Source organism: Trichomycterus rosablanca, chromosome 16 (genome assembly GCF_030014385.1).
Source record: "Trichomycterus rosablanca isolate fTriRos1 chromosome 16, fTriRos1.hap1, whole genome shotgun sequence".
NCBI lineage: Eukaryota > Metazoa > Chordata > Actinopteri > Siluriformes > Trichomycteridae > Trichomycterus > Trichomycterus rosablanca.
The window spans coordinates 1,281,752-1,309,491 of NC_086003.1; the positions used below are offsets into that span (position 1 = coordinate 1,281,752).

The 27,740-nt window shown below is 45.0% G+C and overlaps 2 protein-coding genes across 4 annotated transcripts; both read left to right on the forward strand.

Annotated features, from left to right (window-relative positions):
- The first annotated feature begins 1,174 nt into the window (after positions 1–1,174).
- sdad1 (SDA1 domain containing 1) lies at positions 1,175–11,776 on the forward strand. The gene is made up of 22 exons (XM_063011990.1): positions 1,175–1,372; positions 2,103–2,207; positions 2,290–2,388; positions 2,646–2,756; positions 2,831–2,902; positions 3,347–3,447; positions 4,220–4,277; positions 4,364–4,438; positions 4,580–4,681; positions 4,817–4,886; positions 4,980–5,083; positions 5,630–5,687; positions 6,318–6,376; positions 6,591–6,667; positions 7,298–7,395; positions 7,705–7,781; positions 8,452–8,578; positions 8,836–8,930; positions 9,319–9,506; positions 10,303–10,387; positions 10,818–10,979; positions 11,570–11,776. Exons 1-22 carry the CDS (start codon positions 1,283–1,285, stop codon positions 11,612–11,614), a joined length of 2,058 nt encoding a protein of 685 aa, XP_062868060.1. The 5' UTR covers positions 1,175–1,282; the 3' UTR covers positions 11,615–11,776.
- Positions 11,777–13,530: 1,754 nt separating this feature from the next.
- klhl8 (kelch-like family member 8) lies at positions 13,531–26,148 on the forward strand. 3 transcript variants are annotated; one of them, XM_063011595.1, is made up of 11 exons: positions 13,531–13,590; positions 15,431–15,561; positions 15,787–16,081; positions 16,582–17,130; positions 18,919–19,105; positions 19,202–19,345; positions 19,437–19,548; positions 21,342–21,510; positions 21,746–21,905; positions 24,663–24,864; positions 26,011–26,148. In XM_063011595.1, exons 2-11 carry the CDS (start codon positions 15,551–15,553, stop codon positions 26,132–26,134), a joined length of 1,953 nt encoding a protein of 650 aa, XP_062867665.1. In that variant the 5' UTR covers positions 13,531–13,590; positions 15,431–15,550; the 3' UTR covers positions 26,135–26,148. The 3 variants fall into 3 exon arrangements, with proteins under 3 accessions (XP_062867665.1, XP_062867664.1, XP_062867666.1); XM_063011594.1 differs by having other exon boundaries at positions 18,919–19,345; XM_063011596.1 differs by having other exon boundaries at positions 15,863–16,081; positions 18,919–19,345.
- Positions 26,149–27,740: the final 1,592 nt, after the last annotated feature.

Consider the following 27,740-nt stretch of genomic DNA (forward strand, 5'->3'; position numbering starts at 1 on the left):
CACAGACAAAAGAAAGAAGCACTTGACCTCACAAACACGAGGATTCTTTTCACCAGCCAGCAGTAGATTCCTAATAACGGACGTAACGGACACTTCTCCACTGGACTGATTGTATATACTGCTTTTTCCTACTTCCTAACTACTTGTATATGTATATATGTATTTTATATTTTATTTCCTAAGCAGAGCACACTGAATCTCGTATTTGTACTATGACAATAAAGGTATTTGTATAATAATTTGTATATTAAAAAGACACTTGATAGTCTTGTTTCTGCCACGCTGCGGACACCTTGACCAGCAGCAATTAGGCTATACACCGTCCATCCTTTCTCTTCCACAGACACATCCAATAGTGTTTGTAGAACGCCTGGCCAGACTGGTGGATGAGCGTAATACAAGGCCGTAATCACAGTATATTCTGGAGGAAATAAGTCCCCCCAGTATTCATTCATGCTCAAAATGCCCTCCAATATACTGATTAAAAAATACTGAACATATTTCACTCTCTAGCTTTGAATAATGTAGGGATTCGTCTGTGTTCCCATCAGTTATTGATGGCAGGAATAGTTTAAAATGCCAGGAAACCCCAATCCCTCACCCGGGGTAGATCTGATCCCCTCAAAAGTTCAATTATTGGTGACGTCCTTGGTGTAATCGACCTATAAAGGGGCCTTGAAAATTGCTAATAAAGTTTTATGAGAGACCATTTTATTCAGGCTGGTCATCGAAGTGGACCGTGTATTGGTATAACAAGTAGTGTTAGTAGTGCACGACTCCAGTAGCCCAGATTCAGTCTTTCGCCTCTGGTTACACCCTGTGTTTGCATGTTAAGGTGTTTTTCCACCTCTTACAACATAAAAAGGTGGATTGGCTGATTTTTAAACATAGACTGATGTTGTACAAAAGTATGTGCACCCCTTCTGAGGCGAGTTAACACAGTGCTAAACTGGTAGCTTAGCTTACTGATGAATAACCGTTGAAAACATATCTTAAAAGCAGACTGAATATACTTTCACTGAGTAAATACATTTTGTAACGAATAAAACACGTAAATTCGATTTCTGATCAAACTAATCATTTAAACCGTCTCAAGTTTGGTTTGGTGTTTTTTCGTAACGCTTTTTGTAACGCATGACCCTTTCTGCTATCCGTCGACCACATACGCCATCGACAGCATGGCGATTCCCGTGTGAGCCACGCTGGTGTCTGTTTACTGTAAAGAAAAGTCAATAATCGGTGTATTTTCGCAGAGGGATTAAAACCACAGAATAGAGCCATCATGTCGTCGCGACACAACAACAAACTGCCCAATAATTTACCCCAGTTACAGAACCTGATCAAGAGAGATCCCAAATCTTACAGCGAGGAGGTGAGAACAGTGTTCCGTACATCTTCAATTAACCAGTTAACCAGTTTATCAGCTATATTTACATTGTACTGCCACTTTCTCCGTATATAATTACTCAGTATTAATTGTTTACATGTATTAAAGCTCAATTGAAGGCTGTTAATAACACAAATAATGAAAAAATAGGAACAGGAGTCCTTTCCTGCAGTGCTTTACTGAGATGTAAAGCGTGGTCGATTTAGACAGTGTCACTTTTGTTCCAGCAGCTTCTAATTAGTATAATTAATAGCAGATCTGTTTTTAATGATTCTTTTCAAATGATATTGGAGCATTCGGATAGGTTTCCTCTTACAAGATGACAGTTTGTGTTTTGATTCTGTGCTTGTCAAACTGGCTGATGGGTTTATCTGTCTGTATATCTATCTGTCTGTCTGTCTGTCTGTCTGTCTGTATATCTGTCTGTCTGTATATCTGTCTGTCTGTATATCTGTCTGTCTGTCTGTATATCTGTCTGTCTTTCTGTCTGTCTATCTATCTGTCTGTCTATCTATCTATCTATCTATCTATCTATCTATCTATCTATCTATCTATCTATCTGTATATATATCTGTCTATATAATAACTTTCGTGATTTTGTTGTGGAATAAAGAGTTGCACTTTTTACAAACCAGTCTTTTTGATGTTTGTTTATTTTAAGCAACACACATCCAGTAACACACACTTCTCTGTTGTTTCTTCTGGTTGTTCGCAGTTCTTGCAGCAGTTTCGTCACTACCAGTCCAACCTCCAGGTTTTTAAACACCAGCCGGACAAACCCAACAAAGACCTGGCCGAGCTGGTTATGTTTCTGGCTCAGGTGAGAACCAGTCTGATCTTCCTCCCTATATCTAAACGGTGGGATCAGATCTTAATCACATCTCTGTGGTTTTGTTCGCTAGGTCGGGCACTGCTATTTGACAGAGCTGTCCAGTTTTCCCAAGGAACTGACCGAGCTGCTGCTGACTCACCACACGGTGTTGGAACCGGAACTCCGAATGGTGAGCACTGTTTTAAACACGCTCAAATAATTCGTAGTCACTATCCGTTAACCTTTGCACTTTTGAGGTGGGTGAATCAAATATGTGTCCATTCTCAAAGACCTGAGGTAGATTCCAGGTAGTTTAAAATAGTCACAATAACAACGTTCTGATAACTTTGATTATAATTAAACAGTTTATGTGCACGTGAACAGACTTAATCCGTCCCTAATCTATCAGATCTGATATTTCAGTGTTTCTTTCTCTCCCATATTTAGACCTTCTGTAAAGCTCTGATCCTCCTGAGAAACAAAGACCTGATCGATCCCACCAGTCTGCTGGAGCTGTTCTTCGAGCTCCTCCGCTGCCGGGACAAACTCCTGCGGAAGGTGGGTTACGAACCCGCTCTTAAAATCCACCGCCGGTCACTTCCTGTGCTCTAAACTCCTGTGTTCTGTTTCAGACTCTGTACACGCACATCGTTACCGACATCAAGAACATCAACGCCAAGCACAAGAACAACAAACTCAACACGGTAGGAGTTCAGAACCGTAAAATAAAGTCGTTCTTGTGTTTAAATGCTGCAGATCTGAGTATAAAACCACAAAAAAAGCACCACATTAGCCTGGGGTTTATTATTTATTATATATTTATTTGAAAAGACATTTAGCTCCTTGCTTTTTCTTTTCTGTATCGATCCCTGACTTGCTTGAACTGAAAAATAAAGTCATACTTTTGCTTAAATTGTTCAGATTGGAATGTAAAACCACCAGAAAGTGGCACAACAGCCTGGAGTTTATTATTTATTATATATTTATTTGAAAAGCTCCTTTAAGCTAATTCTTAGCTGCTCTTCTTCTATATCGATCCCTGACTTGCTTTACTTTTGACTTTACACATGATTATTAATACAGATAATAATGCAGATAATTATTTACCAACACACATGATAAATGAATGTTTTTATGTCTCCGTTTAGACCCTGCAGAATTTCATGTACACAATGCTGAGAGACTCGAACCCCATCGCTGCCAAGATCTCTTTAGACGTGATGGGGGAGCTTTACAAACGAAACATCTGGTGAGATCAAACTTCCACTTCACAGCCAAAAAACTATTTTTCTACACCTACTTTACTCGTGTAGCATTATAAAAATGCTGCTAAATGTTCTGTGTGTAAGTTAAAATAAAAACAGCAGTTTTATAAGTATAAGTGTGATGTTGTCGGTTCTGTATTTATTCCTTTAGAATATTTGTCACAGTCTGAGCATCGTTATTTAGACAGCTAGTTTAACCATGGTGCATTGAGACGTGTATTATTACTGCTTAGTTGTTTGAGAGGAGAAATGACGTATCAAATTGGTATCGGTATCAGCTGTGACTCAATTTGCAGTATCGGTATCGGACATAAAAAAGTGGTATCGAGCCAGCCCTAGTATAAATATGAGGTTTCACAGGCAAGGTTACAGGATACACAAATAAACTGAAGCATTTATTAATCAGACACCAAATGTGAATAATAGATAAAATGGGATGTTGATGTATAAAAAAGGCTTGTGTTTAGAGATTCTGGATTAACGTGGTATCTTTCAGGTCAGTAAGTGTTTAAATCTACAATTAATCACCAAACTGTTTAAAAACTTCATGTTGCAGCACTCAAGCTTTGACGGTTTTAAGGTTGCATTTTTATTTGTTGAATTTTAATAAAACACACAAACGTCTTGCTACGTTTACGTTTTTAAACAAGCTGTATTTATGGAAACTGTTGGTTGTTCTAGATCATTTATGGGTAAATGTGGTTTCTGGTTGATGTTCTTTGTCTTGTTATCTGAATTTCTTTGCTGCTGTTGCAGGAACGATGCAAAAACCGTGAACGTGATCACCACCGCCTGTTTCTCTAAAGTCACGAAGGTGAGAACCACTCGTTTCATTTATGAAATTACGTTCTGCTGGTGAAGACGACTGGACAGTATTTCAGGATTTCTGTGTTTTATCAGATCCTGGTTGCTGGAATGAAGTTTTTTTTGGGTAAAGATGAAGACGAGGCGAAGGACAGCGATTCAGAATCAGAGGTACGGCACGTTACCTTAAGAACTTAAGGTTTAAACCCTTACAATCGTTTCCTTTAGTCCACTGTAATAATATAACATAATATCTCTGGTATACGTTTCATGTTGAATAATCATACACGTCTTGTGTTTCCTCGTCTGCAGGATGATGGACCTACAGCCAGGGATTTAAAGGTGCGCTTCTCCACGGGAAAGAAAACGTCCAAAAACAAGAAGAAGCTGGAAAAAGCCTTGAAAGTTCTGAAGGTATTTCAGTCCTGATCACTGATAAGTGTATAAAACACCTCAGGACGCGTGACCCACCCGGACTGTGTCCCTGTGTCCAGTGTTTACCTTCTCCATTTGTGTTTTAATACTCATTTTTGCTCCCGTTTCCTACAGAAACATAAAAAGAAGAACAAGGCGGAGGTGTTTAACTTCTCCGCTATTCATCTCATCCACGACCCACAAGGTAAGATCAACTCTCGGTCGTTTCTCGGTCGAAACTCTGCTTGCACTCGGTCTTCATCCTTTCTTTATCCTATGTTTATTTGTCGTGTTTTAGATTTCTCAGAGAAGCTCCTGAAGCAGCTGGAGGCCTCCAAAGAGCGCTTCGAGGTGAAGATCATGATGATGGAGCTGATCTCCCGACTCGTAGGCATTCACGAGGTAAATCAACACAGCTCGTGCTGTTAAAGGTAGCTGGTGTGTTTACGCACCACTAGGGGGCAGTGTAGAAGAATTTGGAGGGTCCTTCATAAGGGTTCAGAGTACTGGGTGTATTTTTTTAAGACCCAACAGCGTTCAAACGTGCACTAATGAGGGTGTGACGCCCCCTTGTCTTCGATGACCACAGTTAGCCACCAGGTCGTGCACCCTGTTAGAAAGTCTCCACTGTTTGCTTCTGATGGGACTATAGGCGCCTTTCATGGCAGGAAATCAGGGGGAGGAAGGTGTGGCCTTGGCATGTCAGTAAAATAAGGATGCAGATAGATCATCACATGCCAGGAAAACGATTTTGTTTATTTATTTTTGATAGTGTGAACGATAAACTTGCGAGAGATGATCACCCCCAGATGATCGATGAACTACAGAACAGAAAGAGATTCCTGCTTGTGCTGTTTGGGATTCAATTAGATGTGATGTTACGAACGCTGTATGTTTCTGATTCACTCATTTTTTTTATTTGATGTTGATGCTTCTGTTCCCAAACAGCTTTTCCTCTTCAACTTCTACCCGTTCGTTCAGCGCTTCCTACAACCACACCAAAGAGGTAAGGAATGTTCTCCACGTTCCTCCACTTCTGTACAGGCGCCTCGGGCTACTAACCAGGGTCCTTACACAGCGTCGAAGACCCCGCCCACTTTTTTTGTTTTCCGGTATTGTCCCACCAGCAGACCAGTGGACGATTTTGTCTGCTGCACTGTCTGCACTGCCAGTTGTGGCTCCTAGGGGGCGCCCAGCCGACCGGTATCAGTGCTGAGATTCAAACTTAGTAAGATCAAAATCCCAGCGCTGGTGTGCTGGTGCGCTAGATAAATATCCAAGGCAAGTTAGGAACCTAAACAGTTTCTTAGACGTAGCCGTAGTCATATATATCTAGACATCCAGCCGGTCAATAGTACCGCCAAGATCCAAACCCAGACCTCAGCGGAGTTGGGGATTTTCACTGTCAGTCGTGGATGTCCTCCACATGGATGTTTTCCCCACTTCCTAATGATCTAATAACCAACCTCATTAACACAGACCGGGTGTGTCAGGGTCTGGAAAAGCCTGAATCTTCTACTAGAGTTGAGGAACTCTGAGTTAAACGTCTCATTATCATTCGAACCATCATGAGATGCTTTTTCCTACATACCAAAACGTCCATGTGATCATTTTTGGCGTGTTTTTTTATGTTCAGAGGTGACGAAGATCCTGTTATGTGCTGCCCAGGCCTCTCACCAGCTCGTTCCTCCTGAGGTAAGGATTAAACCCCTCACGGTGTCCACACTGTCCTTGTATTCGTCCGATTCGTCCACTTTTTCTTTCCCACATGTGCAGCAGACAACCGTATCTTTACAAACGCACTGTACTCCTTTATTCACCGTCTCTGTGCAGTTGCTATCGACCAGCCAGCAGAGGCCGCTGTTGGTCCTTTATGTGCTCACTCTTGATGTTTTTATTCCTCTGACAGATCATCGAGCCGGTGATTATGAGTATCGCCAACAATTTTGTTACGGACCGGAATTCGGGAGAGGTGATGACAGTGGGGTGAGTTATTTCTGTTACCTGTACTGCACTATTCTTTCAAAACTATTGTTACTAACCTGGCAACATCCTAGCAACCACCTGTAATGATGTAATGACATTCTAGCCACCACGTTGGCAAGCTCAGAGGCTGGCATGCAACAATAAATGACTCTTTATTCCAAAATCATCATCATATACCTCAGCGGACGTTTGTTGCCAACCTCACGGACCAAAAACCCTCTTGGAAAAAAGTTACTAGAGTTACTAGACCCCTGGATCCCTCCCAGCTTTATCTTCCAATGTAGTCATATCCAGTTCCCGATTGCCTCTTTCCCACTCTAATAATGAGGAGCTGGATCACCGATCAGCGACCGCTTTACATCACCTACCAGTGTTGGGTTGCTTCACAGAGAGCCACGCTAAGCTAAGGTGACCGAACCAGTCCACGCGGTCACACATTGGACGCCATTTGACCATCCCTTCCTCAGACACGGCCAATTGTGTTTGTTTAAACCATTGGCTAGGTCAGTGGCTCTGCTGAGTCCAAACACTCTGCACTGGCCGCAACACGCCAGCGTTCACATGCTTTCTCATTTCTTTGACATGCTTGTAACAACGACTGAAAATCTCTGTCTGTTTTGTTCTCATCAGCATTAACGCCATCAAGGAAATCGTGGCGCGCTGTCCGCTCTCCATGTCCGAGGATCTGCTGCAGGACCTCGCCCAGTACAAATCTCACAAAGACAAGAGTACGTTCTGGTTCTTCAGCTTTCTGTTTATCCTGGTGTTGTTATCAAAACAGAGTTTCTTCACGCCCTGTACACCAGGCTGAGATATCACACGACACCTCAGCCTGTTATTTATTACGTTATTTTAATCACATGTACACATTTTATTTGATTTAATATTGATACTGTGTGATCGTCGGTTACTCTAAGCACAACTCTAAGTTGTACCTTGTCATATATTTATATTATGAACCCCTGATGTAAATCGAACTGTTTAAGTAACTCTGTGTGTGTGTGTGTGTGTGTGTGTGTGTGTGTGTGTGTGTGTAGATGTCATAATGTCTGCTAGAGGACTGATTCAGCTCTTCAGAGATCTTAATCCTCAGATGCTCCACAGGAAAGACCGGGTAAAAAAACCCTTCATTCATTCATTCATTCATTGTCCGTTTTACCACCCGGTCAGGGTCGCAGTGGGTCTAATTAATTGGGCGTAAGACAGGAAACACCTTTAACAGGTCAATGCCATCACATGACACAAACACACACACAGCAATTTCTAGTAGCTCTGGTGTCTCTGAACGTGCCGTCTTCCAACTGTGGGAGGAAACCCACACAGATGCAGGGAGAATATGCAAACTTCACACAGAAAGGACCCTGGGGAATCGAACCAATGCAAACCACATAAAGTGGTTAGAGTTTTCACCCTGCACTAAGTAAGTTTGGTATACTTTCCCTGTCGGTGCGCTCTAAGTGCAGGTCCCAAGCCCGGATAGAAATAGAAGGGGTGCATCAGAAAGGGCATCCGGGGTTAAAACCGTGCCAAGTCGGGTATGAGGTCCAGATCTGCTGTGGCGGCGCCTAAAATTATACCTGAGCACACTGTTTTATGTGTGTGTGTGTGCATAGCATATCTAGTTTGTGGGTATTCAATTACTAACCATATCCCTTTGCCCCCAAATCCTTGTCCATTATCATAAAAGGGCGACCTATAGGACAGCCGCTGGTCAGGTGGTATTTAGGTGGTTAATTATTCTCACATATTCCAACAGTGTTTATATTTTTGTGTATTTTTTGCAGGGCAAACCCACCGAGTCCTCAACTGATGCCCGGATCCATGATTACGGCGAGCTGGAGGCTAAAGATTACATTCCTGGAGCCGAGGTTCTGGACCTGGAAGAGGAGCCCAAAGGAGAAGATGATGAAGGTATCAGATCAGAATTGAAACACTGAGATTGATGAGTGATGATGAGATTTAGGATTTAGGATGTGAGTCTGGCGAGTTTGTGTTTGAGATGTGCAGTGATTTTGGCGTAAACAGAGCCGAGAGTCCAGTTTAACTGTTAACCAGTTCGTTTCTGGTCGCACCGATGCTGGAACAAACAGATGATCTATTAAATAACCAATATTATATAATAATATCATATATATTTAATTTCACTATTTCTTTGTGTTTCTCCGCAGACGGCTGGGAGAGCGTGAGCATGAGCGAGGACGAGGACGAGGACGGTGAATGGGTGAATGTGCACCACTCGTCCGATGAAGATCAGGAGGAAGTGGTGAGGATCCGTTCCCCACTTGTATAATTATAAATACAATTGGTGTTTTGCTGGGCGCCCCCTAGCGGCCACGATCGGCAGTGCAGACAGTGTGGAGGACAAAATTGGTCTCTTCTGGGTGGGAAAAGACGGAACTAAAAATATAAAGGTTTGGGGTCTTTGATGCTGTGTAAGGATCCTGGTTAGTAGCCAAAGCGCCTGTACAGAAGTGGTACAGTTCAAGCAATTGAGCCTTGCTCAAGGGTCCAACAGTGGCATCTTGGCAGTGGTGTGGCTTATGATTACTAGTTCAGTACCTTATTCGCTAAGCTACCACTGCCAAATAGTAAAAAAAAATGTTAATGTAAATGTTTTCTTTGTTCCGTGTGTGTATGTGTGTGTGTGACAGGCGGAGAAGCTGAACAGCATTCCCGTAGAAGAGCGGAAAGCTAAAGCAGCCGCCGTGAGCACCAGTCGCCTCCTCACACAGGACGACTTCAAAAAGATCCGCCTGGCTCAGATGGCCAAAGACGTGAACGCGGCGCCCGGTAAAGGACAGAAGAGGACGAACACGGACAGAGACGAGGAGACGGACAGGTACCGTGGACGTTTCTGTCCAGAGTTTTACGAGGATACTACATTTAATGGATATGTGGGAATAAATAATGGGAAAAAAAACAACATAAAGGTATTAAATATCATCGATATGGTTCCATTAATAGAAGTTTGGAAGATGGTGGTGGAGTCCAACACTTCACTCAGATCTTCCATAGATGTTTGACAGGGCTGAAATCATGGCGTCAAGACGTTCCGCAGGAACTCGTGTTTCTCGAGTCCTTGCGTGGATTAGAATATTGTCATAAGAAAAAAGACCACTCCTCTCAAGATGGAAATGTTTCAGTATACGGATTAGGTCAGTCAGATCGCTCAGAATAACTCTCCCAAAAGGGACAAACAAGAAAAAATGATAGTATATCCTCATAGATTATACACTATGTGGATTAAAGTATTGGGACACCCCTTCCTAGATATTAAAAGGAAATTATATAAAGGAAATTACATGCTTTCCACTTTGCTGAAACAGTTTAGGGAAGGCTCTTGCACAAAGCAAGCTCTATAAAGACATGAGCCCTGACCTCAGCCCTACTCAACATCTCCGGGATGAACCGGAACATCAACTGATCAATCAGCGCCCAGCCGTACAAATTCTGTCATCTTTTGACTGAATGTCCACTAATTTCCAAAGACATACTTCAAAGTATTGTGAGAAGCCTTTGCTCTATTTTAATACCGCTTGTTTTTGAATTAGGACGTCCAGTGAGCTCACGGTCAGGTGTCCGAATACTTCTGGCCATGTGGTGAGTTATGACTGATGATGTGTGTTGTGTTTCAGAGGGGAACTCCTCACGCTGAGAGACATCGAGCGCCTACACAAAAAACCCAAATCTGATAAAGAGACCCGACTGGCTACAGCGATGGTGAGAACACACACAGACTTTGCACTGTTAGCCACGCCCTTTTTAATTTTGTAAATATGTTATTGAATCTAAAAGACTGACTTTTTAATGTCAAACCTTTTTTAAATTGCTGTAGTTAACACAGAGCACAAACAAACCCGAACATCAACATTAAACCCCCCCAACCTGTGAAATCTGTACTGAAAAAGTACACAAGCCTGAAACCATAAAAGCAATTCATACCCTAGACGACACAAGAAGTCTTAACCTGCCTTACAGCCATAAAAATAAAAATGAAAATATAAACAGCCCAAATTGTAAAGCAGACAGAAACATATGATACCTGTCTCACCATAAAATGACACGTACATGTTTAACATGGCATTAAAATCCAAATAAATAAATAAATAATTGATGAGGCTCTGCTGTGTGGTCTGTGTTCGTCTCCCAGGCCGGACGGACGGACAGGAAGGAGTTTGTGAAGAAGAAGAGCAAGCTGAACCCGTTTGCCAGCACCAGCAACAAGGAGAAGAGAAAGAAGAAGAACTTCATGATGATGAGACAGTGCCAGAACATTCGGACCAAGGGCAAACGCTCCTTCCGCGATAAACAGGTACTGGATTGTGCACTTATTAAATATTTGCACACTTGCGTCTATTTAAACCAAACCAGACTCAGCTCGTCGGGAAAACAGTCCATAAACGTCTTTATTTAACATCATGTTCATTTCATACCAACAATAGAAAGTAATCTACAGACAGTACCGCTGAGTTCCTCTCAGATTTATTCAGATTAATTTAGTATAAACATTATATATGGTATTTTTACAACCTGTAATAGTAATTTTAAAGTTTATCACAACACGCCTCTGTTACAAATTAGCCTGATGCATTTTATCAGTATTCATCAGTAAGTGTGATGTGTGATTGGCACGTTTGATTGGTTAAGTTCAGCAAATAAATAGAATCTGGGTGTTAAAATGAACAGAAAATCAACAAAACATGGGATGTAAGCTGTAGACATAAAATTCTGGGGCACTGCAGTGCAAATATTACGGACAAGAATTGCTTTATTCGTTTCAGAATCTAACCTGAGGTGAAATATTGTCTGTTTAAAATTTATTTTTTATTTTTTTTATCATGGGTCATAAATAAGCATCGTCTTCGTCACACCAATGACTGTTTTTAATTTCATCTTTTTCAGATTGCTCTCAGAGACTCTCTGTTGAAGAAAAGGAAATTTAAGTAACACCCCAGATGTTCAGGCTGTTGGAACACACTTTCTGGTCCTGGATGGATTCAGTTCTCAGAAGTGGACCGTATCTGACCTTCATTTCAGCCTTAAGTCTCTGTACAGATCATCGTCAAGTTTCAACTGTATTAAATACATTTAACATTACACTTTAACAGAGTTCATTGTGGTTGGTCATTTTATTTCCTTTCAGTGCTACAAATTAGCAAACAAAAGATCTTTTATTTCATTTAATTTTGATGTTTTATCACCGCGTAATCAGGGTCAGGGTCTCTATGTAGATGCTCGACCGGCCACTAGCATCGCTGGGGATTCGAACCCTGCATCCCAGTGGTAGTGGGCTAGCATAATTAATCACTGTGCCACACGATCACCCAAAATATGTTAACATTTCCATGAATTACTGTCATGATCTATAGGTGTGTCTGTTTGGAGAGATTTTATGATGCGTCTTTCCAGTATCATCACATCCAACTTCTAAACCTTTGCTTGTGTTATTACATTTTTATTACTTAATATACAGTTAAGTCAATGAAACCACCATGTGTGCATGTTCATCCTATGTATGCATGGATTTTCTGTGTGTACACTTGTTTTCTTAAGCTACCAGTCATGTTTTAGCATAAAATGCACAAAACGAAGTCCGTAAGACGTGGTTTGATTAATTTGGTGTGGAGGACGCCTGACCTCAAGCCCTCTAAACACCTTTGAGATTAACCGAGACGTAAATTGCAATCCAAACCTTCTTCCAATCCATACTTCTTTGGCTGAACGGACAGACGTTTTTACACAAACAGTACAAAATCTGGTAAACATTTGTACAGGAGAAGGGAGGCTGGTATGGACGGCTGCAAAATGGGGCAACATCGTATTAATGCACATAGTTTTAAGGGGTGTCCAACAAGCTCATGGTCAAGTGTCATACGTAGAGATCCTCTATCATCACAAGCCCTGTCTGTCTTCAAGCTTTTCTTAAATAAGTTTCTGTCCAGCAGAACATTGTTAAAAACTGCTTTGTTATATGGACATTCTCTTAACGTTTTTTTAAACAAAACTTTAAAGGAGTATGTGTGTGATATTCTTTAGACGCATATTAGGAAAAATTATATATTATATATACAGTATATAGGTCATAAGATGCACCACTGAATTCATTGCTTCCTACTGAACAGTTTTGCTTTATATAATATTTGATTTAATTATATATTTAAGATAAACCATTATTTGTACAAAATGTCCTCATTGGATTTTATAAAAACTGCAGTTATCAGAACCCATCCATACAAGACAAATATTACATTAGCATGTAAAGTATTCAGCATATTAATATTACATACTACAACTCTTATACTGACACTTTTACCCTTTATTACATGATAAAAAACAGATTTTTATTCATAACTTCAATAGCATTTAAAGTATTCAGCATATTAATAACTTCAATAGCTTTTAAATTATGCATCAAATTGCTCCAAAACAAGTTGTATTTTATCAAGTGTAACCCACATTACACACTACAACTCTTATACTGACCTTTATTACATGATAAAAAACATCAGATTTTTTGACCACATACTTTTGGGAGCGCACACGGTATCTAATATGATTTGATGATTGCATCACTTCGTATTTTTTGTAATTTTATGTTCATTATTAAAACATTTCTTCTAAAAAGATCATGTTTAATAAGGTGTAATGAAATGCTAACCGTGTCATTCAGGTTACTTCACAACACGAAGATTTTACGTCAAACTCTATTCTTTTACATGTAATTCTGTTTACCCTTTAAATTCACAGTACCTAAAACAACAACAAATACTTTAAAAAAAGAAAAACAGACCCATTTTGTTTTGTTTTGTTTTGTTTTGACATTATGGTGTAGAACTACATTTCCCAGCACCCTTAGCGGCAGGACCGCTGACAACAAACCGCTGGGTCGTCAAATGGAAACGGACGCACTGCGTTCCTCTGAGGTAAAATATCGATTTATACTGTTTACATGTACATTTACTTCACTGTTATAAACTTATTTAAAAGTAAACGTTCAGATTTTAAATCGTAAATGTTTATTTGCTCCGACGTTGAAAGGGTAAACGCTGCTCTTTGTGGGAGATGCTAATGCTAACGGTACAGAGCTATACAAACCAGACTACATGTATTTATCCTGTCACAAAATTTAACAACACTATTACTACATGTATTAATTTGCACTAATAATTGGAATTGGATTAGAATTGGGTTCATTATCTGTACACTTAGGTATAAGGTATAATTTAATGTACACTTGAGGTCAAAGTGTCCACACCTTTGTCCAAAACCAGTTCCAAAAAAGTTTGGACAGTAGAAAAAGGTCATTAAATACAGACAGCAATGATTTGACCTGTGTTCAATAGAAGACAATATAAAAGAGTACAAATATAGACTGTTTTACCTAATAAACGTCATTGTTTTATGTCTGAATTTGCTAGCTGTATCATAGTCCATAAAAGTTGGGACAGGGGCATGTTCACTATGTATTGATATGTAATATCAACCGAGGGCGGCGCGGTGGCTTAGTGGGTAGCACTGTCGCCTCACAGCAAGAAGGTCCTGGGTTCGAATCCTAGGCGAGGCGGTCCATGTCTGGGTGGGTTTCCTCCGGGTGCTCCGGTTTCCTCCCACAGTCCAAAATCATGCAGTCAGGTTAATTGGAGACACTGAATTGCCCTGTAGGTGAATGCGTGTGTGTGTGTGTGTGTGTGTGTGTGTGTGTGTGTGTGTGTGTGTGTGTGTGTGTGTGTGTGTGTATTACTGTGTGCCTTGCACCCATTGAAAAGCTGGGATAGGCTCCAGGGTCTTTAGGCTAGAGTCTGAGTCAATATAATAAACACAAAACATATATTGGAAATGTAGCGTAGAAATAAACAAATAATCTGTAAATTCAGATAAAAACAAGAACAGGTTAGCGAGTGTATTTAGCCGTTTTACTTCGTGTCTTTACTTTCTAGGTTCCAGTTAAAAGCTTAAACTGACGTTTTGTTTTCACTGCAAATCACGGCACAGCGGCCAAAATCCCAAACACAGCAAAAACCATCATAACCGCTGCTTACCTGAGCTTCTGTTCTTCCAGATGCTATTACATTTATAAGCGTGCGTCCCATTAGGAACAGAATCCGTTATTTTGTAAATGTGCTTATAATTAAAAACCTCCAAACTTTTCCCGGCCGTGAAGTAAAACAGGAAGTCGTTAGAAAGCCGATCGAGCGTTTCATTACCGCGTCATCTGTGTGACGCAAACCGAATAAATGCAAATAACAGCATTTCTTACTAACAATTACAATCAGAAGCTCTGATCGGTTCAGAAAGCGTCTCTCAACCATCAGCGCCGATTCTGTAGGAGCGTTCCATTCACATCATCTGTTCCTGTGAAGTGCACTACGTAGGGTACTCCAAGATTTTAAGATCACTACGCCGGAAGCTGGCTGGAACATTTACACATTGCGTGCGTTTCGGGTTAAGACGGCCGGAGCGTTATTATTATTATTATTATTATTATTAGAGAGCAGAAAATGACACGATCAGAATGATCTATGTTGTCCACTAGTCATTTTTTGCGAGTCCGAGTCGAGTCTGAAGTCGCCGTGTGTGCTCGAGTCCCCCATCTCTGACTTACCAAGATCCTCATGCAACTGTGAAATGTATTTGAATTTGCAAATCCCAAATGATGAAGGCTCAGGAGAACTCGGGTGTTTGCGTTTACACAGGATTTATTGTCATGGGGGTCAACAAAAGCAATTAATGAGTGCTCCAGTTTTCTTTATTTCATTTTCTCAGCATGGAGGTTAAAAAAGAAGGATGAGGACGCCCGCAGCTGCGAAGCCGCTTCCAGTAAACGGAGCTTGGCGAACGAAACAAGAAGCCTTTGAGCGAACGAGCTTGCTGTGAAATCCACGAATGTCGATGAGGTGAGTGTCCTACAACAGAGTCCATTCAGTAAAGCTTAATGTGCATCAGAGAGCTGCTTCCTGGCGTCTCACAGGCGGGTCTTTGATATTCTGCGGTACAGAACGGGTAGGGCGCTTTGTCTCCTGACCACGGTGCATATGTGTAGACTGAAAGGACATCGTTGTCGTGTTTACCTGCATGCTTTAGATACGGCTGCGTTCTCACCCGCCGGCTTTCTAACCCAGGGCCACGCCCGGTGCCTGGGTCGCTTCCGTGATCTGCATCTCTCACCAGGCTCTCGTCCTCCCTGTGCGCCCGCAGCTTCCCGCGGGCGCGCCAGTGACCATGGCACCGAGCGACTCGGCCCCGGAGGACGCGAAGCAGCACAAAGCCAGGACGAAGCCGGCCCCGCGGACGCCCGACCCCGAGTGCGAAGCCGACGGATCGTTCGTCTTCGAGGCCCACGAGGCCTGGAAGGACTTTCACAACTCGCTGAGGCGGTTCTACGAAAACGGCGAGCTCTGCGACGTCACCCTCAAGGTGAGGACGCACGAGGTTTGAGGAGGCGGGAGGGGGCGAGAAGGAACCCCTCTGCGCCAGCACAGGGAATTAATCACAAAGCACAAAAAGGCTTGAGTGGTGCGGCAGTGCAATGTGCTGGCTCACAGCCCCAGGGATCTAAGTTTGAGTCTTTGCGGTGTCTGAGCAAGGTGAGGTCGGATAGGGATCCACTTTTTTACAGATGCAACAGCGACCCCTACTGTCTAGTCGAAGAAAATAGCATTAAATTTGGAATAGTAGGTTTAATTATACGTGCGAATTCGATGCGGAGGAACATATTTGGGATGAATTGGAACTCTAATTGCTAGCTAGACCGGCTCTTCCGACATCAGTGCCTGACTACATGTTTGCTCTTTAAACCTAACGAGCACAAATTCCCACAGACACACTCCAAAAGATTGTGGAGTGGAGACATGGAGATCTACATGTTAATAGCTGTGGACTAATTCTGATCTCTCGTCTCTCCTCCGTCCCTGAAGGTGGGCACCAGGCTGATCCCGTGCCACAAGCTGGTCCTGGCCTGCGTGGTGCCCTACTTCCGCGCCATGTTCCTCTCCGACATGGCCGAGGCCAAGCAGGAGCTGATCGAGATCCGCGACTTCGACGGCGACGCCATACAGGACCTGGTGCGCTTCGCCTACTCCTCGCGCCTGACGCTGACGGTGGAGAACGTGCAGCCGCTGCTCTACGCCGCCTGCATCCTGCAGGTGGAGCTGGTGGCGCGGGCCTGCTGCGAGTACATGAAGGCCCACTTCCACCCGTCCAACTGCCTGGCCGTGCGCACCTTCGCCGAGAGCCACCACCGCGTCGACCTGATGGACATGGCCGACCGCTACGCCTGCGAGCACTTCGCGCGGGTGCTGGAGAGCGACGACTTCACCCGCGTCTCGCCGCAGCACCTGACCACCCTGCTGAACTCCGCCGAGCTCGACATCCACTCGGAGACGCAGGTGTACGAGGCCGCCGTCAAGTGGCTCCAGGCTAATCCGCAGCACCACCAGCTCTGGCTGCACCAGATCATGTCTCAGGTCTGATCATCGCTCGTGTTGGGACTTAGTTATCTAGTGCTGCGGGAGGTGGGCGGTTCAGTAGCGCCACCTGGAGTATCACCCGGTACAGCAGTTTGAGTACCACCGGTTTATGACATGTAAACACATCACACAGCACTACCTGTAATATTCACTGGCAGTCCCAGAGGTGGCACAGCTGGTAAAGTGGGTGCTGCACAGGGACCTGGGTTTGATCCTCACCACCTGTCACTGTTTGTAAAGAGCTCCTGATAGCTGAGTGAGTGTGTGGGAGACTGGGAATGGGAGACTGGGAGTGAGAGACTGGGAATGGGATACTGGGTTTGAGATAGTGGGAATGAGGGACTGTGAATGAGAGACTGGAAATGAGAGACTGCGAATGAGACTGGGAGTGAGAGAGTGAGAAACTGGGAATGAGAGTGAGAGACTGGGGGTGAGAGACTGGGAATGAGACACTGGGAGTGAGAGACTGGGAATGAGAGAGTGAGAGACTGGGAATGAGAGAGAGAGACTGGGAGTAAAAGACTGAGTGAGAGACTGGGAATGAGAGTGAGAGACTGGGAGTAAGAGACTGGGAGTGAGAGACTGGGAGTGAGACTGGGAGTGAGAGACTGTGAATGGGAGTGACAGACTGGTAATGAGAGACTGGGAATGAGAGACAGAGAGTGAGAGTGAGAGACTGGGGGTGAGAGACTGGGAATGAGACACTGGGAATGAGAGAGTGAGAGACTGGGAATGAGAGAGTGAGAGACTGCGAGTAAAAGACTGAGTGAGAGACTGGGAATAAGAGACTGAGAGTGAGAGACTGGGAATGAGACTGGGAGTGAGAGACTGTGAATGGGAGTGACAGACTGGTAATGAGAGACTGGAAATGAGAGTGAGAGACTGGGAATGAGAGACTGGGGGTGAGACTGGTAATGAGAGACTGAGAGTGAGAGACTGCGAATGAGACAGGGAATGAGACTGGGGGTGAGAGACTGGGAATGAGACGCTGGGAATGAGAGAATGGGAATGAGAGTGAGAGACGGAATGAGAGACGGAATGAGAGAGTGAGGGACTGCGAGTAAAAGACTGAGTGAGAGACTGGTAATAAGAGACTGAGAGTGAGAGACTGGGAATGAGACTGGGAGTGAGAGACTGTGAATGGGAGTGACAGACTGGTAATGAGAGACTGGGAATGAGAGTGACAGACTGGTAATGAGAGACTGGGAATGAGAGTGAGAGACTGGGAATGGGATACTGGGGTTGAGATAGTGGGAATGAGGGACTGTGAATGAGAGACTGGAAATGAGGGTGAGAGACTGGGAATGAGAGACTGGGGGTGAGACTGGTAATGAGAGAATGGGAATGAGAGTGAGAGACGGAATGAGAGACGGAATGAGAGAGTGAGGGACTGGGAGTGTGGGAATGTGTGTGAGAGACTGGGAATGAGAGACTGGGAATGAGAGTGAGAGACGGAATGAGAGAGTGAGAGACTGCGAGTAAAAGACTGTGAGTGAGAGACTGGAAATGAGGGGCTGGGAATGAGATACTGGCAGTGAAAGACTGGGAGTTAGAGACTGGGAATGAGATACTGGCAGTGAAAGACTGGGAGTTAGAGACTGGGAATGAGATACTGGCAGTGAAAGACTGGGAGTTAGAGACTGGGAATGAGATACTGGCAGTGAAAGACTGGGAGTTAGAGACTGGGAATGAGATACTGGCAGTAAGTGAATGTGAGTGAGTAAAAAATGTGAGTGAATATAAAATATAAAGGAAACGTCGTTTTGATCGTGTCTGGTTTTGTAGGTGCGTCTCCCGCTGCTCCCGGTGGACTTTCTGACCGGCACCGTGGCCAAAGAGGAAATGATCAAGGCCAACCTGAACTGCCGGGACCTGCTGGACGAGGCCAGGAACTATCACCTCCACCTGAGCAACAAGAGCGTACCCGACTTCGAGTACTCCGTCCGTACGACCCCGCGCAAACACACGGCAGGTGAGAACGGCCGCGCCCGGCGTGGTCACTGCAGTGGTAGCTCCAAATCTACCTGCCGGTATGAACGCTGTGGTTCTGACCTCCGTCCCGATACAGGCGTGCTGTTCTGCGTCGGGGGCCGCGGTGGCTCCGGGGATCCGTTCCGCAGCATCGAGTGCTACGCCATCAGCAAGAACAGCTGGTTCCTCGGCCCGGAGATGAACAGCAGGCGTAGACACGTAGGAGTCATCTCTGTGGGGGGTGAGGGCGACCTGCTGCACCCGTCTCTTTAGTCCTAATAATAATAATAATGAGCAAAGGTCGGGCACTGGAACACTTGATGTTTCCACAGGGAAGGTGTACGCAGTGGGCGGCCACGATGGCAGCGAGCACCTGGGGAACATGGAGGTGTTTGACCCGCTCACCAACAAATGGATGATGAAGGCGTCCATGAACACTAAACGGTACCTGATAGTAATACGGTTTTATAATCCCCATAATGCATCTGGCTACATTTTCTGCCATCAATTGATGCCAGATTTTTTAAAAATCTTGTTATTTTATTAAACATTTTGGAATACAGCAACACTTCACCTTTAATTAATCATTAATTAGTTTCAAAATCGGATATCACACCCCAAAACAGGAGGATATCAGACCTCAAAAAAGGGGAACATCAGACCCCAAAAAAGAGGGAATCAGACCCCAAAAACGAGGGAATCAGACCCCAAAAACGAAGGAATCAGACCCCAAAAACGAGGGAATCAGACCCAAAAAAAAGGGGAACATCAGACCCCAAAAAGGGAAACATCAGACCCCAAAAAAGAGGGAATCAGACCCCAAAAACTAAGGAATCAGACCCCAAAAACGAGGGAATCAGACCCAAAAAAAAGGGGAACATCAGACCCCAAAAAAGGGGAACATCAGACCCCAAAAAAGAGGGAATCAGACCCCAAAAACTAAGGAATCAGACCCCAAAAACGAGGGAATCAGACCCAAAAAAAAGGGGAACATCAGACCCCAAAAAGGGAAACATCAGACCCCAGAAAAGAGGGCTTCAAATCCCAAAATAGGGGAACATCAGACCCCCAAAAGGAGGGCATCAAACCCCAAACAGGAAGGTATCAGACCCTAAAAAGGGAAACATCAGATCCCAAAAAAGGAGTGAATCAGACCCCAAAAACAAGGGAATCAGACTCTTAAAAAAAGGGGAACATCAGACCCCAAAAAGAAGGGCATCAGACCCCGAAAATGAGGGCAACAAACCCCAAAAACGAGGGAATCAGACCCCAATAACGAGGGAATCAGACCCTTAAATAAGGGGAACATCAGACCCCAAAAAGAAAGGCATCAGACCCTAAAAAAAGGGGAACATCAGACCCCAAAAACGAGGGAATCAGACCCTAAAAAAAGGGGAACATCAGACCCCAAAAAGGGGGACATCAGACCCCAAAAAAGGGGAACATCAGACCCCAAAAAAGAGGGAATCAGACCCCAAAAACGAGGGAATCAGACCCCAAAAACGAAGGAATCAGACCCCAAAAACGAGGGAATCAGACCCAAAAAAAAAGGGGAACATCAGACCCCAAAAAGGGAAACATCAGACCCCAAAAAGGGGGACATCAGACCCCAAAAAAGAGGGAATCAGACCCCAAAAACTAAGGAATCAGACCCCAAAAACGAGGGAATCAGACCCAAAAAAAAGGGGAACATCAGACCCCAAAAAAGGGGAACATCAGACCCCAAAAAAGAGGGAATCAGACCCCAAAAACTAAGGAATCAGACCCCAAAAACGAGGGAATCAGACCCAAAAAAAAGGGGAACATCAGACCCCAAAACGGGAAACATCAGACCCCAAAAAAGGGGAACATCAGACCCCAAAAAAGAGGGAATCAGACCCCAAAAACGAGGGAATCAGACCCCAAAAACGAAGGAATCAGACCCCAAAAACGAGGGAATCAGACCCTAAAAAAAGGGGAACATCAGACCCCAAAAAGGGAAACATCAGACCCCAAAAACGAGGGAATCAGACCCCGTAAAGCAGGAATAAAAAAGGAATAAACCTATACACACACACTATAAACTTTGATAAGCACCCCATGACGTAGCTTATACAACAAGTCCTTCCATAACTCAACATTTCTACTGTCATGCATTTTAATTGGTTTTTAATAGACTTTAAATTACTTTAAATACATTTAAATGGTGTATTTAACCAACACCACTAACGCATGCACGCTTGTGTTCTTGTGTGTAGGAGAGGCATAGCACTGGCCACCCTGGGGGGTCCGATCTACGCCATCGGAGGTCTGGACGATAACTCCTGCTTCAGCGACGTGGAGCGCTACGATATCGAGGCTGACCGCTGGAGCGCCGTGGCCCCCATGAACACCCCCAGAGGAGGGGTGGGCTCCGTGGCCTTGGGGGTAAGAGCGATGTGTGATGTCAGGGTCACATTTGTACTGCTGTGACTGATCTGACTGACTCTTGACTGAATGGGTACAAATTCCCACAGACACACTCCAAAGGCTTCCCAGAGGAGACATCACTGGTGTTAAAGCTATAAAGTAAAATAGGATGTCCGATGAGCTCCTCATACTTTTGTCCTTATATAGTGTGTATGATAAATAAACAAACCCGTGTGTTGCTGTTTGATACCAGAGCTACGTGTACGCCGTGGGAGGGAACGACGGCGTAGCCTCCCTGTCTAGCGTCGAGCACTTCGACCCGCACCTCAACAAATGGAGCGACGTTCAAGAGATGGGACAGAGACGCGCCGGAAACGGAGTCAGCGAGCTCAACGGCTGCCTGTACGTTGTAGGTACGGTCAATCGTTTCCTCTTCTTCAATTCTTAACGCCTGGTCATAAGTCAACCGCACCACAGCGCTTGTTTCGGGAGGACAAAGAGGAAAAAATGCCAAAAATACCCAACCAAATAAGCAAAGCTTAAACTTACCCAGTGCAGTTTTAATTGCTGTACATTTTAAACCACAAAAACAACATTGGGAACATCAGACCCCAATAAGGAGTTAACCAGACCCCAAAAAGGGGGAACATCAGACCCCAAAAATGAGTGTGACATCAGACCCCAAAAAAGGAGTTAACCAGACCCCAAAAAAGGGGAACATCAGACTCCAAAAAAGGGGTAATATCAGACCCCAAAATTTAAGACATCAGACCCTAAAAAGGAGAGCATCAGACCCCCCAAAAAAGGGAACATCAGACCCCAAAAAAGGAGAGCATCAGACCCCAGAAAAGGAGGGCATCAGACCCCAGAAAAGGAGGGCATCAGACCCCACAAAAGGAGGGCATCAGGCCCCAGAAAGGGAGGGCATCAGACCCCAAAAAAGGAGGGCATCAGACCCCAGAAAAGGAGGGCATCAGACCCCACAAAAGGAGGGCATCAGGCCCCAGAAAGGGAGGGCATCAGACCCCAAAAAAGGAGGGCATCAGGCCCCAGAAAAGGAGGGCATCAGACCCCAAAAAAGGAGGGCATCAGACCCCAGAAAAGGAGGGCATCAGGCCCCAGAAAAGGAGGGCATCAGACCCCAGAAAAGGAGGGCATCAGGCCCCAGAAAAGGAGGGCATCAGACCCCAGAAAAGGAGGGCATCAGGCCCCAGAAAAGGAGGGCATCAGACCCCAAAAAAGAAGGGCGTCAGACCCCAAAAAAGGAGGGCGTCAGGCCCCAGAAAAGGAGGGCATCAGACCCCAGAAAAGGAGGGCATCAGGCCCCAGAAAAGGAGGGCATCAGGCCCCAGAAAAGGAGGGCATCAGGCCCCAGAAAAGGAGAGCATTCGACCCCCCCAAAAAAGGGAACATCAGAACCAAAAACGGAAGGCATTAGACCTCAAACAGGAGGACATCAGGCCCCAGAAAAGGGGAACATCAGACAGCCTGATAGTCAACTTAACCAAAGTGGTTGTTTTGGGAGAACAAAAAAGGGGAAAAGGCAAAAAAAAAAAAAAAAAAAAAAACCTACCCAGTGCAGTTTTAATTGCAGTAAATATCATGTGTGTGCGTGACGAGTTCTTTTAATATTCATAAAATCTTTATTGATCATATGATTCAGTTCAAGGCCGAACTTCCACCCGTGTCCAATTACTCAGGTCAGATCCGAATCTAAAAGAATTTCCTGGATCAGTTTCAACTCCGGCATTATATTATATTTCCGAGTTGCGTAACAGGAGCTGAACTTTGGTTTGCGAGTAACGTGGGGGGGGGGGGGGGGAGGGGGGAGCGAGTGCAGGTTTGTGAATCAGTGACCGAACAGCAGGATGAACACATGATCTTTATAGACTGTAATCATACAAACATGCTGAATTGGTCACATATAATCCTGCGTCTCAAATCAGTCTTACTGTAAATTTCTGGAGGGAAACATAAACTTTCGGTCTCCCCGGATTCTCCTGCCATCTTTCTGTTACTGGATTTACCGCAGTAATGATATAAGACATTCTGTGACGATCTGTATAAATTCTAAACTAATATGCACTGGTGTCTGATATGGCATTTACTCCCATCAGCCATAACATTAACACTCACTGTCTATTTTATCAGCTCCACTTACCATATAGAAGCACTTTGTAGTTCTACAATTACTGACTGTAGTCCATCTGTTTCTCTACATGCTTTGTTACTCCCTTTCATGCTGTTCTTCAATGGTCAGGACCCCCACAGGACCACCACAGAGCAGATATTATTTAGGTGGTGGATGATTCTCAGCACTGCAGTGACACTGACATGGTGGTGGTGTGTTAGTGTGTGTTGTGCTGGTGTGAGTGGATCAGACACAGCAGCGCTGCTGGAGTTTTTAAACACTGTGTCCACTCACTGTCCACTCTATTAGACACGCCTACCTAGTCGGTCCACCTTGTAGATGTAAAGTCAGAGACGATCGCTCATCTATTGCTGCTGTTTGAGTCGGTCATCTGCTAGACCTTCATCAGTGGTCACAGGACGCTGCCCACGGGGCGCTGTTGGCTGGATGTTTTTGGTTGGTGGACGATTCTCGGTCCAGCAGTGACAGTGAGGTGTTTAAAAACTCCAGCAGCGCTGCTGTGTCTGATCCACTCATACCAGCACAACACACACTAACACACCAGCACCATGTCAGTGTCACTGCAGTGCTGAGAATGATCCACCACCTAAATAATACCTGCTCTGTGGTGGTCCTGTGGGGGTCCTGACCATTGAAGAACAGCATGAAAGGGGGTAACAAAGCATGCAGAGAAACAGATGGACTACAGTCAGTAATTGTAGAATTACAAAGTGCTTCTATATGGTAAGTGGAGCTGATCAAATGGACAATGAGTGTAGAAACAAGGAGGTGGTTTTAATGTTATGGCTGATCGGTGTACACTGATATAATTGACTGTGTCTGAGGAGGAGGGGTGATGGATTGGCGCCCAGTCCAGGCTATTCCCAGTGTTTCCCGGTGACTGGGATAAAGCGGCTAATGAGAATTGAAAAAATAATAAGATTAAATTAAATTTGACTCTGAGCGGTGCTGTCAGCCGGCCGGGCGTCTATACAGACACGTTTTATCCGGTGACCCCGTATCTTCTCCGTGTGTTTAGGTGGTTTTGACGATAACTCTCCGCTGAGTTCGGTCGAGTGCTTCGATCCCAGGAGGAACCGCTGGGAGTACGTGTCTGAGCTCACCACGCCCCGGGGCGGAGTCGGTGTCGCTACGGTGATGGGGCGGGTCTTCGCTGTGGGCGGGCACAACGGCAACATCTACCTTAACACGGTGGAGGCCTTCGAGCCGCGCATGAACAGGTCAGATGTCACACCCCACCCTATAATCATCCATCCATCCATCTACACACTAATGTGACTCTGTGTCTGTCTGTCTGTCTGTCTGTCTGTCGGCCTGTCTATCCATCACTCTGTCTGTTTGTCTGTCTGTCCTTCTGTCAATCTATCTGTCTGTCTATCTATCCAACTATCTATCTGTCTGTCTGTTTATCTGTCTGTCTATCTGTCTGTCTATCTATCTGTCTGTCTATCTGTCTGTCTGTCCGTTTGTCTGTCTATCTGTCTGTCTATCTGTCTGTCTATCTATCTATCCAACTATCTATCTGTCTGTCTGTCTGTCTGTCTGTCTATCTGTCTGTCTGTCTACCTTTCCAACTATCTATCTGTCTATTTATCTGTCTGTCTGTCCGTCCGTCTGTCTGTCTATCTGTCTGTCTGTCTACCTTTCCAACTATCTGTCTGTCTATTTATCTGTCTATATATCTGTCTATCTATTTGTTTGTCTGTCTGTCTGTGCATCCATCACTCTGTCTGTCTGTCCATCTATTTATCTATATATCTGTCTGTCTGTCTGTCTACCTGTCTGTCAATATATTTGTCTGTCTGTCTACCTGTCTGTCTACCTTTCCAACTATTTATCTGTCTTTGTAGCTGTCTGTCAGTCCATCCATCACTCTGTCTATCTATCTGTTTGTTTGTCTACCTGTCTGTCTGTCTATCTATCTGTCTGTCTGTCTGTCTGTCTATCTGTTAATCTATCTATCTGTCTGTCTACCTTTCCAACTATCTGTCTGTCTATTTATCTGTCTATCTATCTGTTTGTCTGTCTGTGCATCCATCACTCTGTCTGTCTGTCCATCTATTTATCTATATATCTGTCTACCTGTCTGTCAATATATTTGTCTGTCTGTCTGTATGTCTACCTGTCTGTCTGTCTACCTTTCCAACTATCTATCTGTCTTTGTATCTGTCTGTCTGTCCATCCATCACTCTGTCTGTCTATCTATCTGTTTGTCTGTCCACCTGTCTGTCTATCTATCTGTCTACCTGTCTGTCTGTCTAATTATCCATCTGTATATCTGTCTGTCATCTGTATTGATTTAGCCGCACAAGCCGTCAGGTCTCTATTCCTGCCTGTAATTGAACATGTTCTTCGTCTGTGTTCAGGTGGGAGCTGGTGGGTTCCGTCTCTCACTGCCGGGCGGGAGCGGGCGTGGCCGTCTGTGCCTCACACATCGGTCAGATTCGAGACGTGGGCCAGGGCTCGAACAACGTGGTGGACTGCATGTAGCCTTGCGGTCAGAATGCAGCAGGACAATCCAATCAACACTCACAAACACCTCAACACACCACACCACAGGACACCACAGGACACTACACCACACCACACCACAGGACACCACACCACACCACAGGACACCACAGGACACCACAGGACACTACACCACACCACACCACAGGACACCACACCACACCACACCTCAACACACCACACCACACCACAGGACACCACAGGACACCACAGGACACTACAGGACACCACAGGACACTACAGGACACCACAGGACACCACACCACACCACACCACACCACACCTCAACACACCACACCACACCACAGGACACCACAGGACACTACACCACACCACACCACACCACACCACAGGACACCACAGGACACTACACCACAGGACACCACAGGACACCACAGGACACCACAGGACACCACAGGACACTACAGGACACCACAGGACACCGCAGGACACCACACCACACCACACCTCAACACACCACACCACAGGACACCACAGGACACCACAGGACACTACAGGACACCACACCTCAACACACCACACCACAGGACACCACAGGACACCACAGGACACCACAGGACACTACAGGACACCACAGGACACTACAGGACACCACAGGACACCACACCACACCACACCTCAACACACCACACCACACCACACCACACCACACCACACCACAGGACACCACAGGACACTACACCACACCACACCACAGGACACCACAGGACACCACAGGACACCACAGGACACCACAGGACACTACAGGACACCACAGGACACCACACCACACCTCAACACACCACACCACACCACACCACACCACAGGACACCACAGGACACTACACCACACCACACCACAGGACACTACAGGACACCACAGGACACCACACCACACCACACCACACCTCAACACACCACACCACACCACAGGACACCACACCACACCACACCACAGGACACTACAGGACACTACAGGACACCACAGGACACTACAGGACACTACAGGACACCACAGGACACTACAGGACACTACAGGACACTACAGGACACCACAGGACACTACAGGACACTACAGGACACCACAGGACACCACACCACACCACACCTCAACACACCACACCACAGGACACCACACTACACCACACCACACCACAGGACACTACAGGACACTACAGGACACTACAGGACACCACAGGACACCACAGGACACTACAGGACACCACAGGACACTACAGGACACTACAGGACACTACAGGACACACCCCGGAACAATCCCGCCTCACACTGCTGCTTCAGATATCGTGCTTCAGTGTCCGTGTGAGTTCTGAGGCGGAACTATTTTACTGACCGCCAGTACGGACGGTCTCTCACACTGACCGCTGTGTTTGAGTGTGTATTACGTACAATGTTAGCTACCTGGATTCTTTACATTTCATTTTCATGTTCTTATCAACGGTCAGCGTCAAAGTGGGTCCGGTCTTCAAGGAACACTGTCCGTCACGAGGCCTCTAGTGACCCGCCCCCTCTGTAGAGACCGCCGGCCGATAGCGACGCTGCAGATTTGAACCTGAATGCCGGAACT

Coding starts and splice junctions, on each gene's coding strand:
- sdad1 (XM_063011990.1), top strand. CDS start 1,283: ATGTCGTCGCGACACAACAACAAACTGCCCAATAATTTACCCCAGTTA. Junction 2,389..2,645: donor TGGAACCGGAACTCCGAATG/GTGAGCACTGTT, acceptor TCCCATATTTAG/ACCTTCTGTAAAGCTCTGAT. Junction 8,579..8,835: donor CAAAGGAGAAGATGATGAAG/GTATCAGATCAG, acceptor GTTTCTCCGCAG/ACGGCTGGGAGAGCGTGAGC.
- klhl8 (XM_063011594.1), top strand. Junction 16,082..16,581: donor TCTGCGACGTCACCCTCAAG/GTGAGGACGCAC, acceptor CCGTCCCTGAAG/GTGGGCACCAGGCTGATCCC. Junction 21,511..21,745: donor TGGGCTCCGTGGCCTTGGGG/GTAAGAGCGATG, acceptor GTTTGATACCAG/AGCTACGTGTACGCCGTGGG.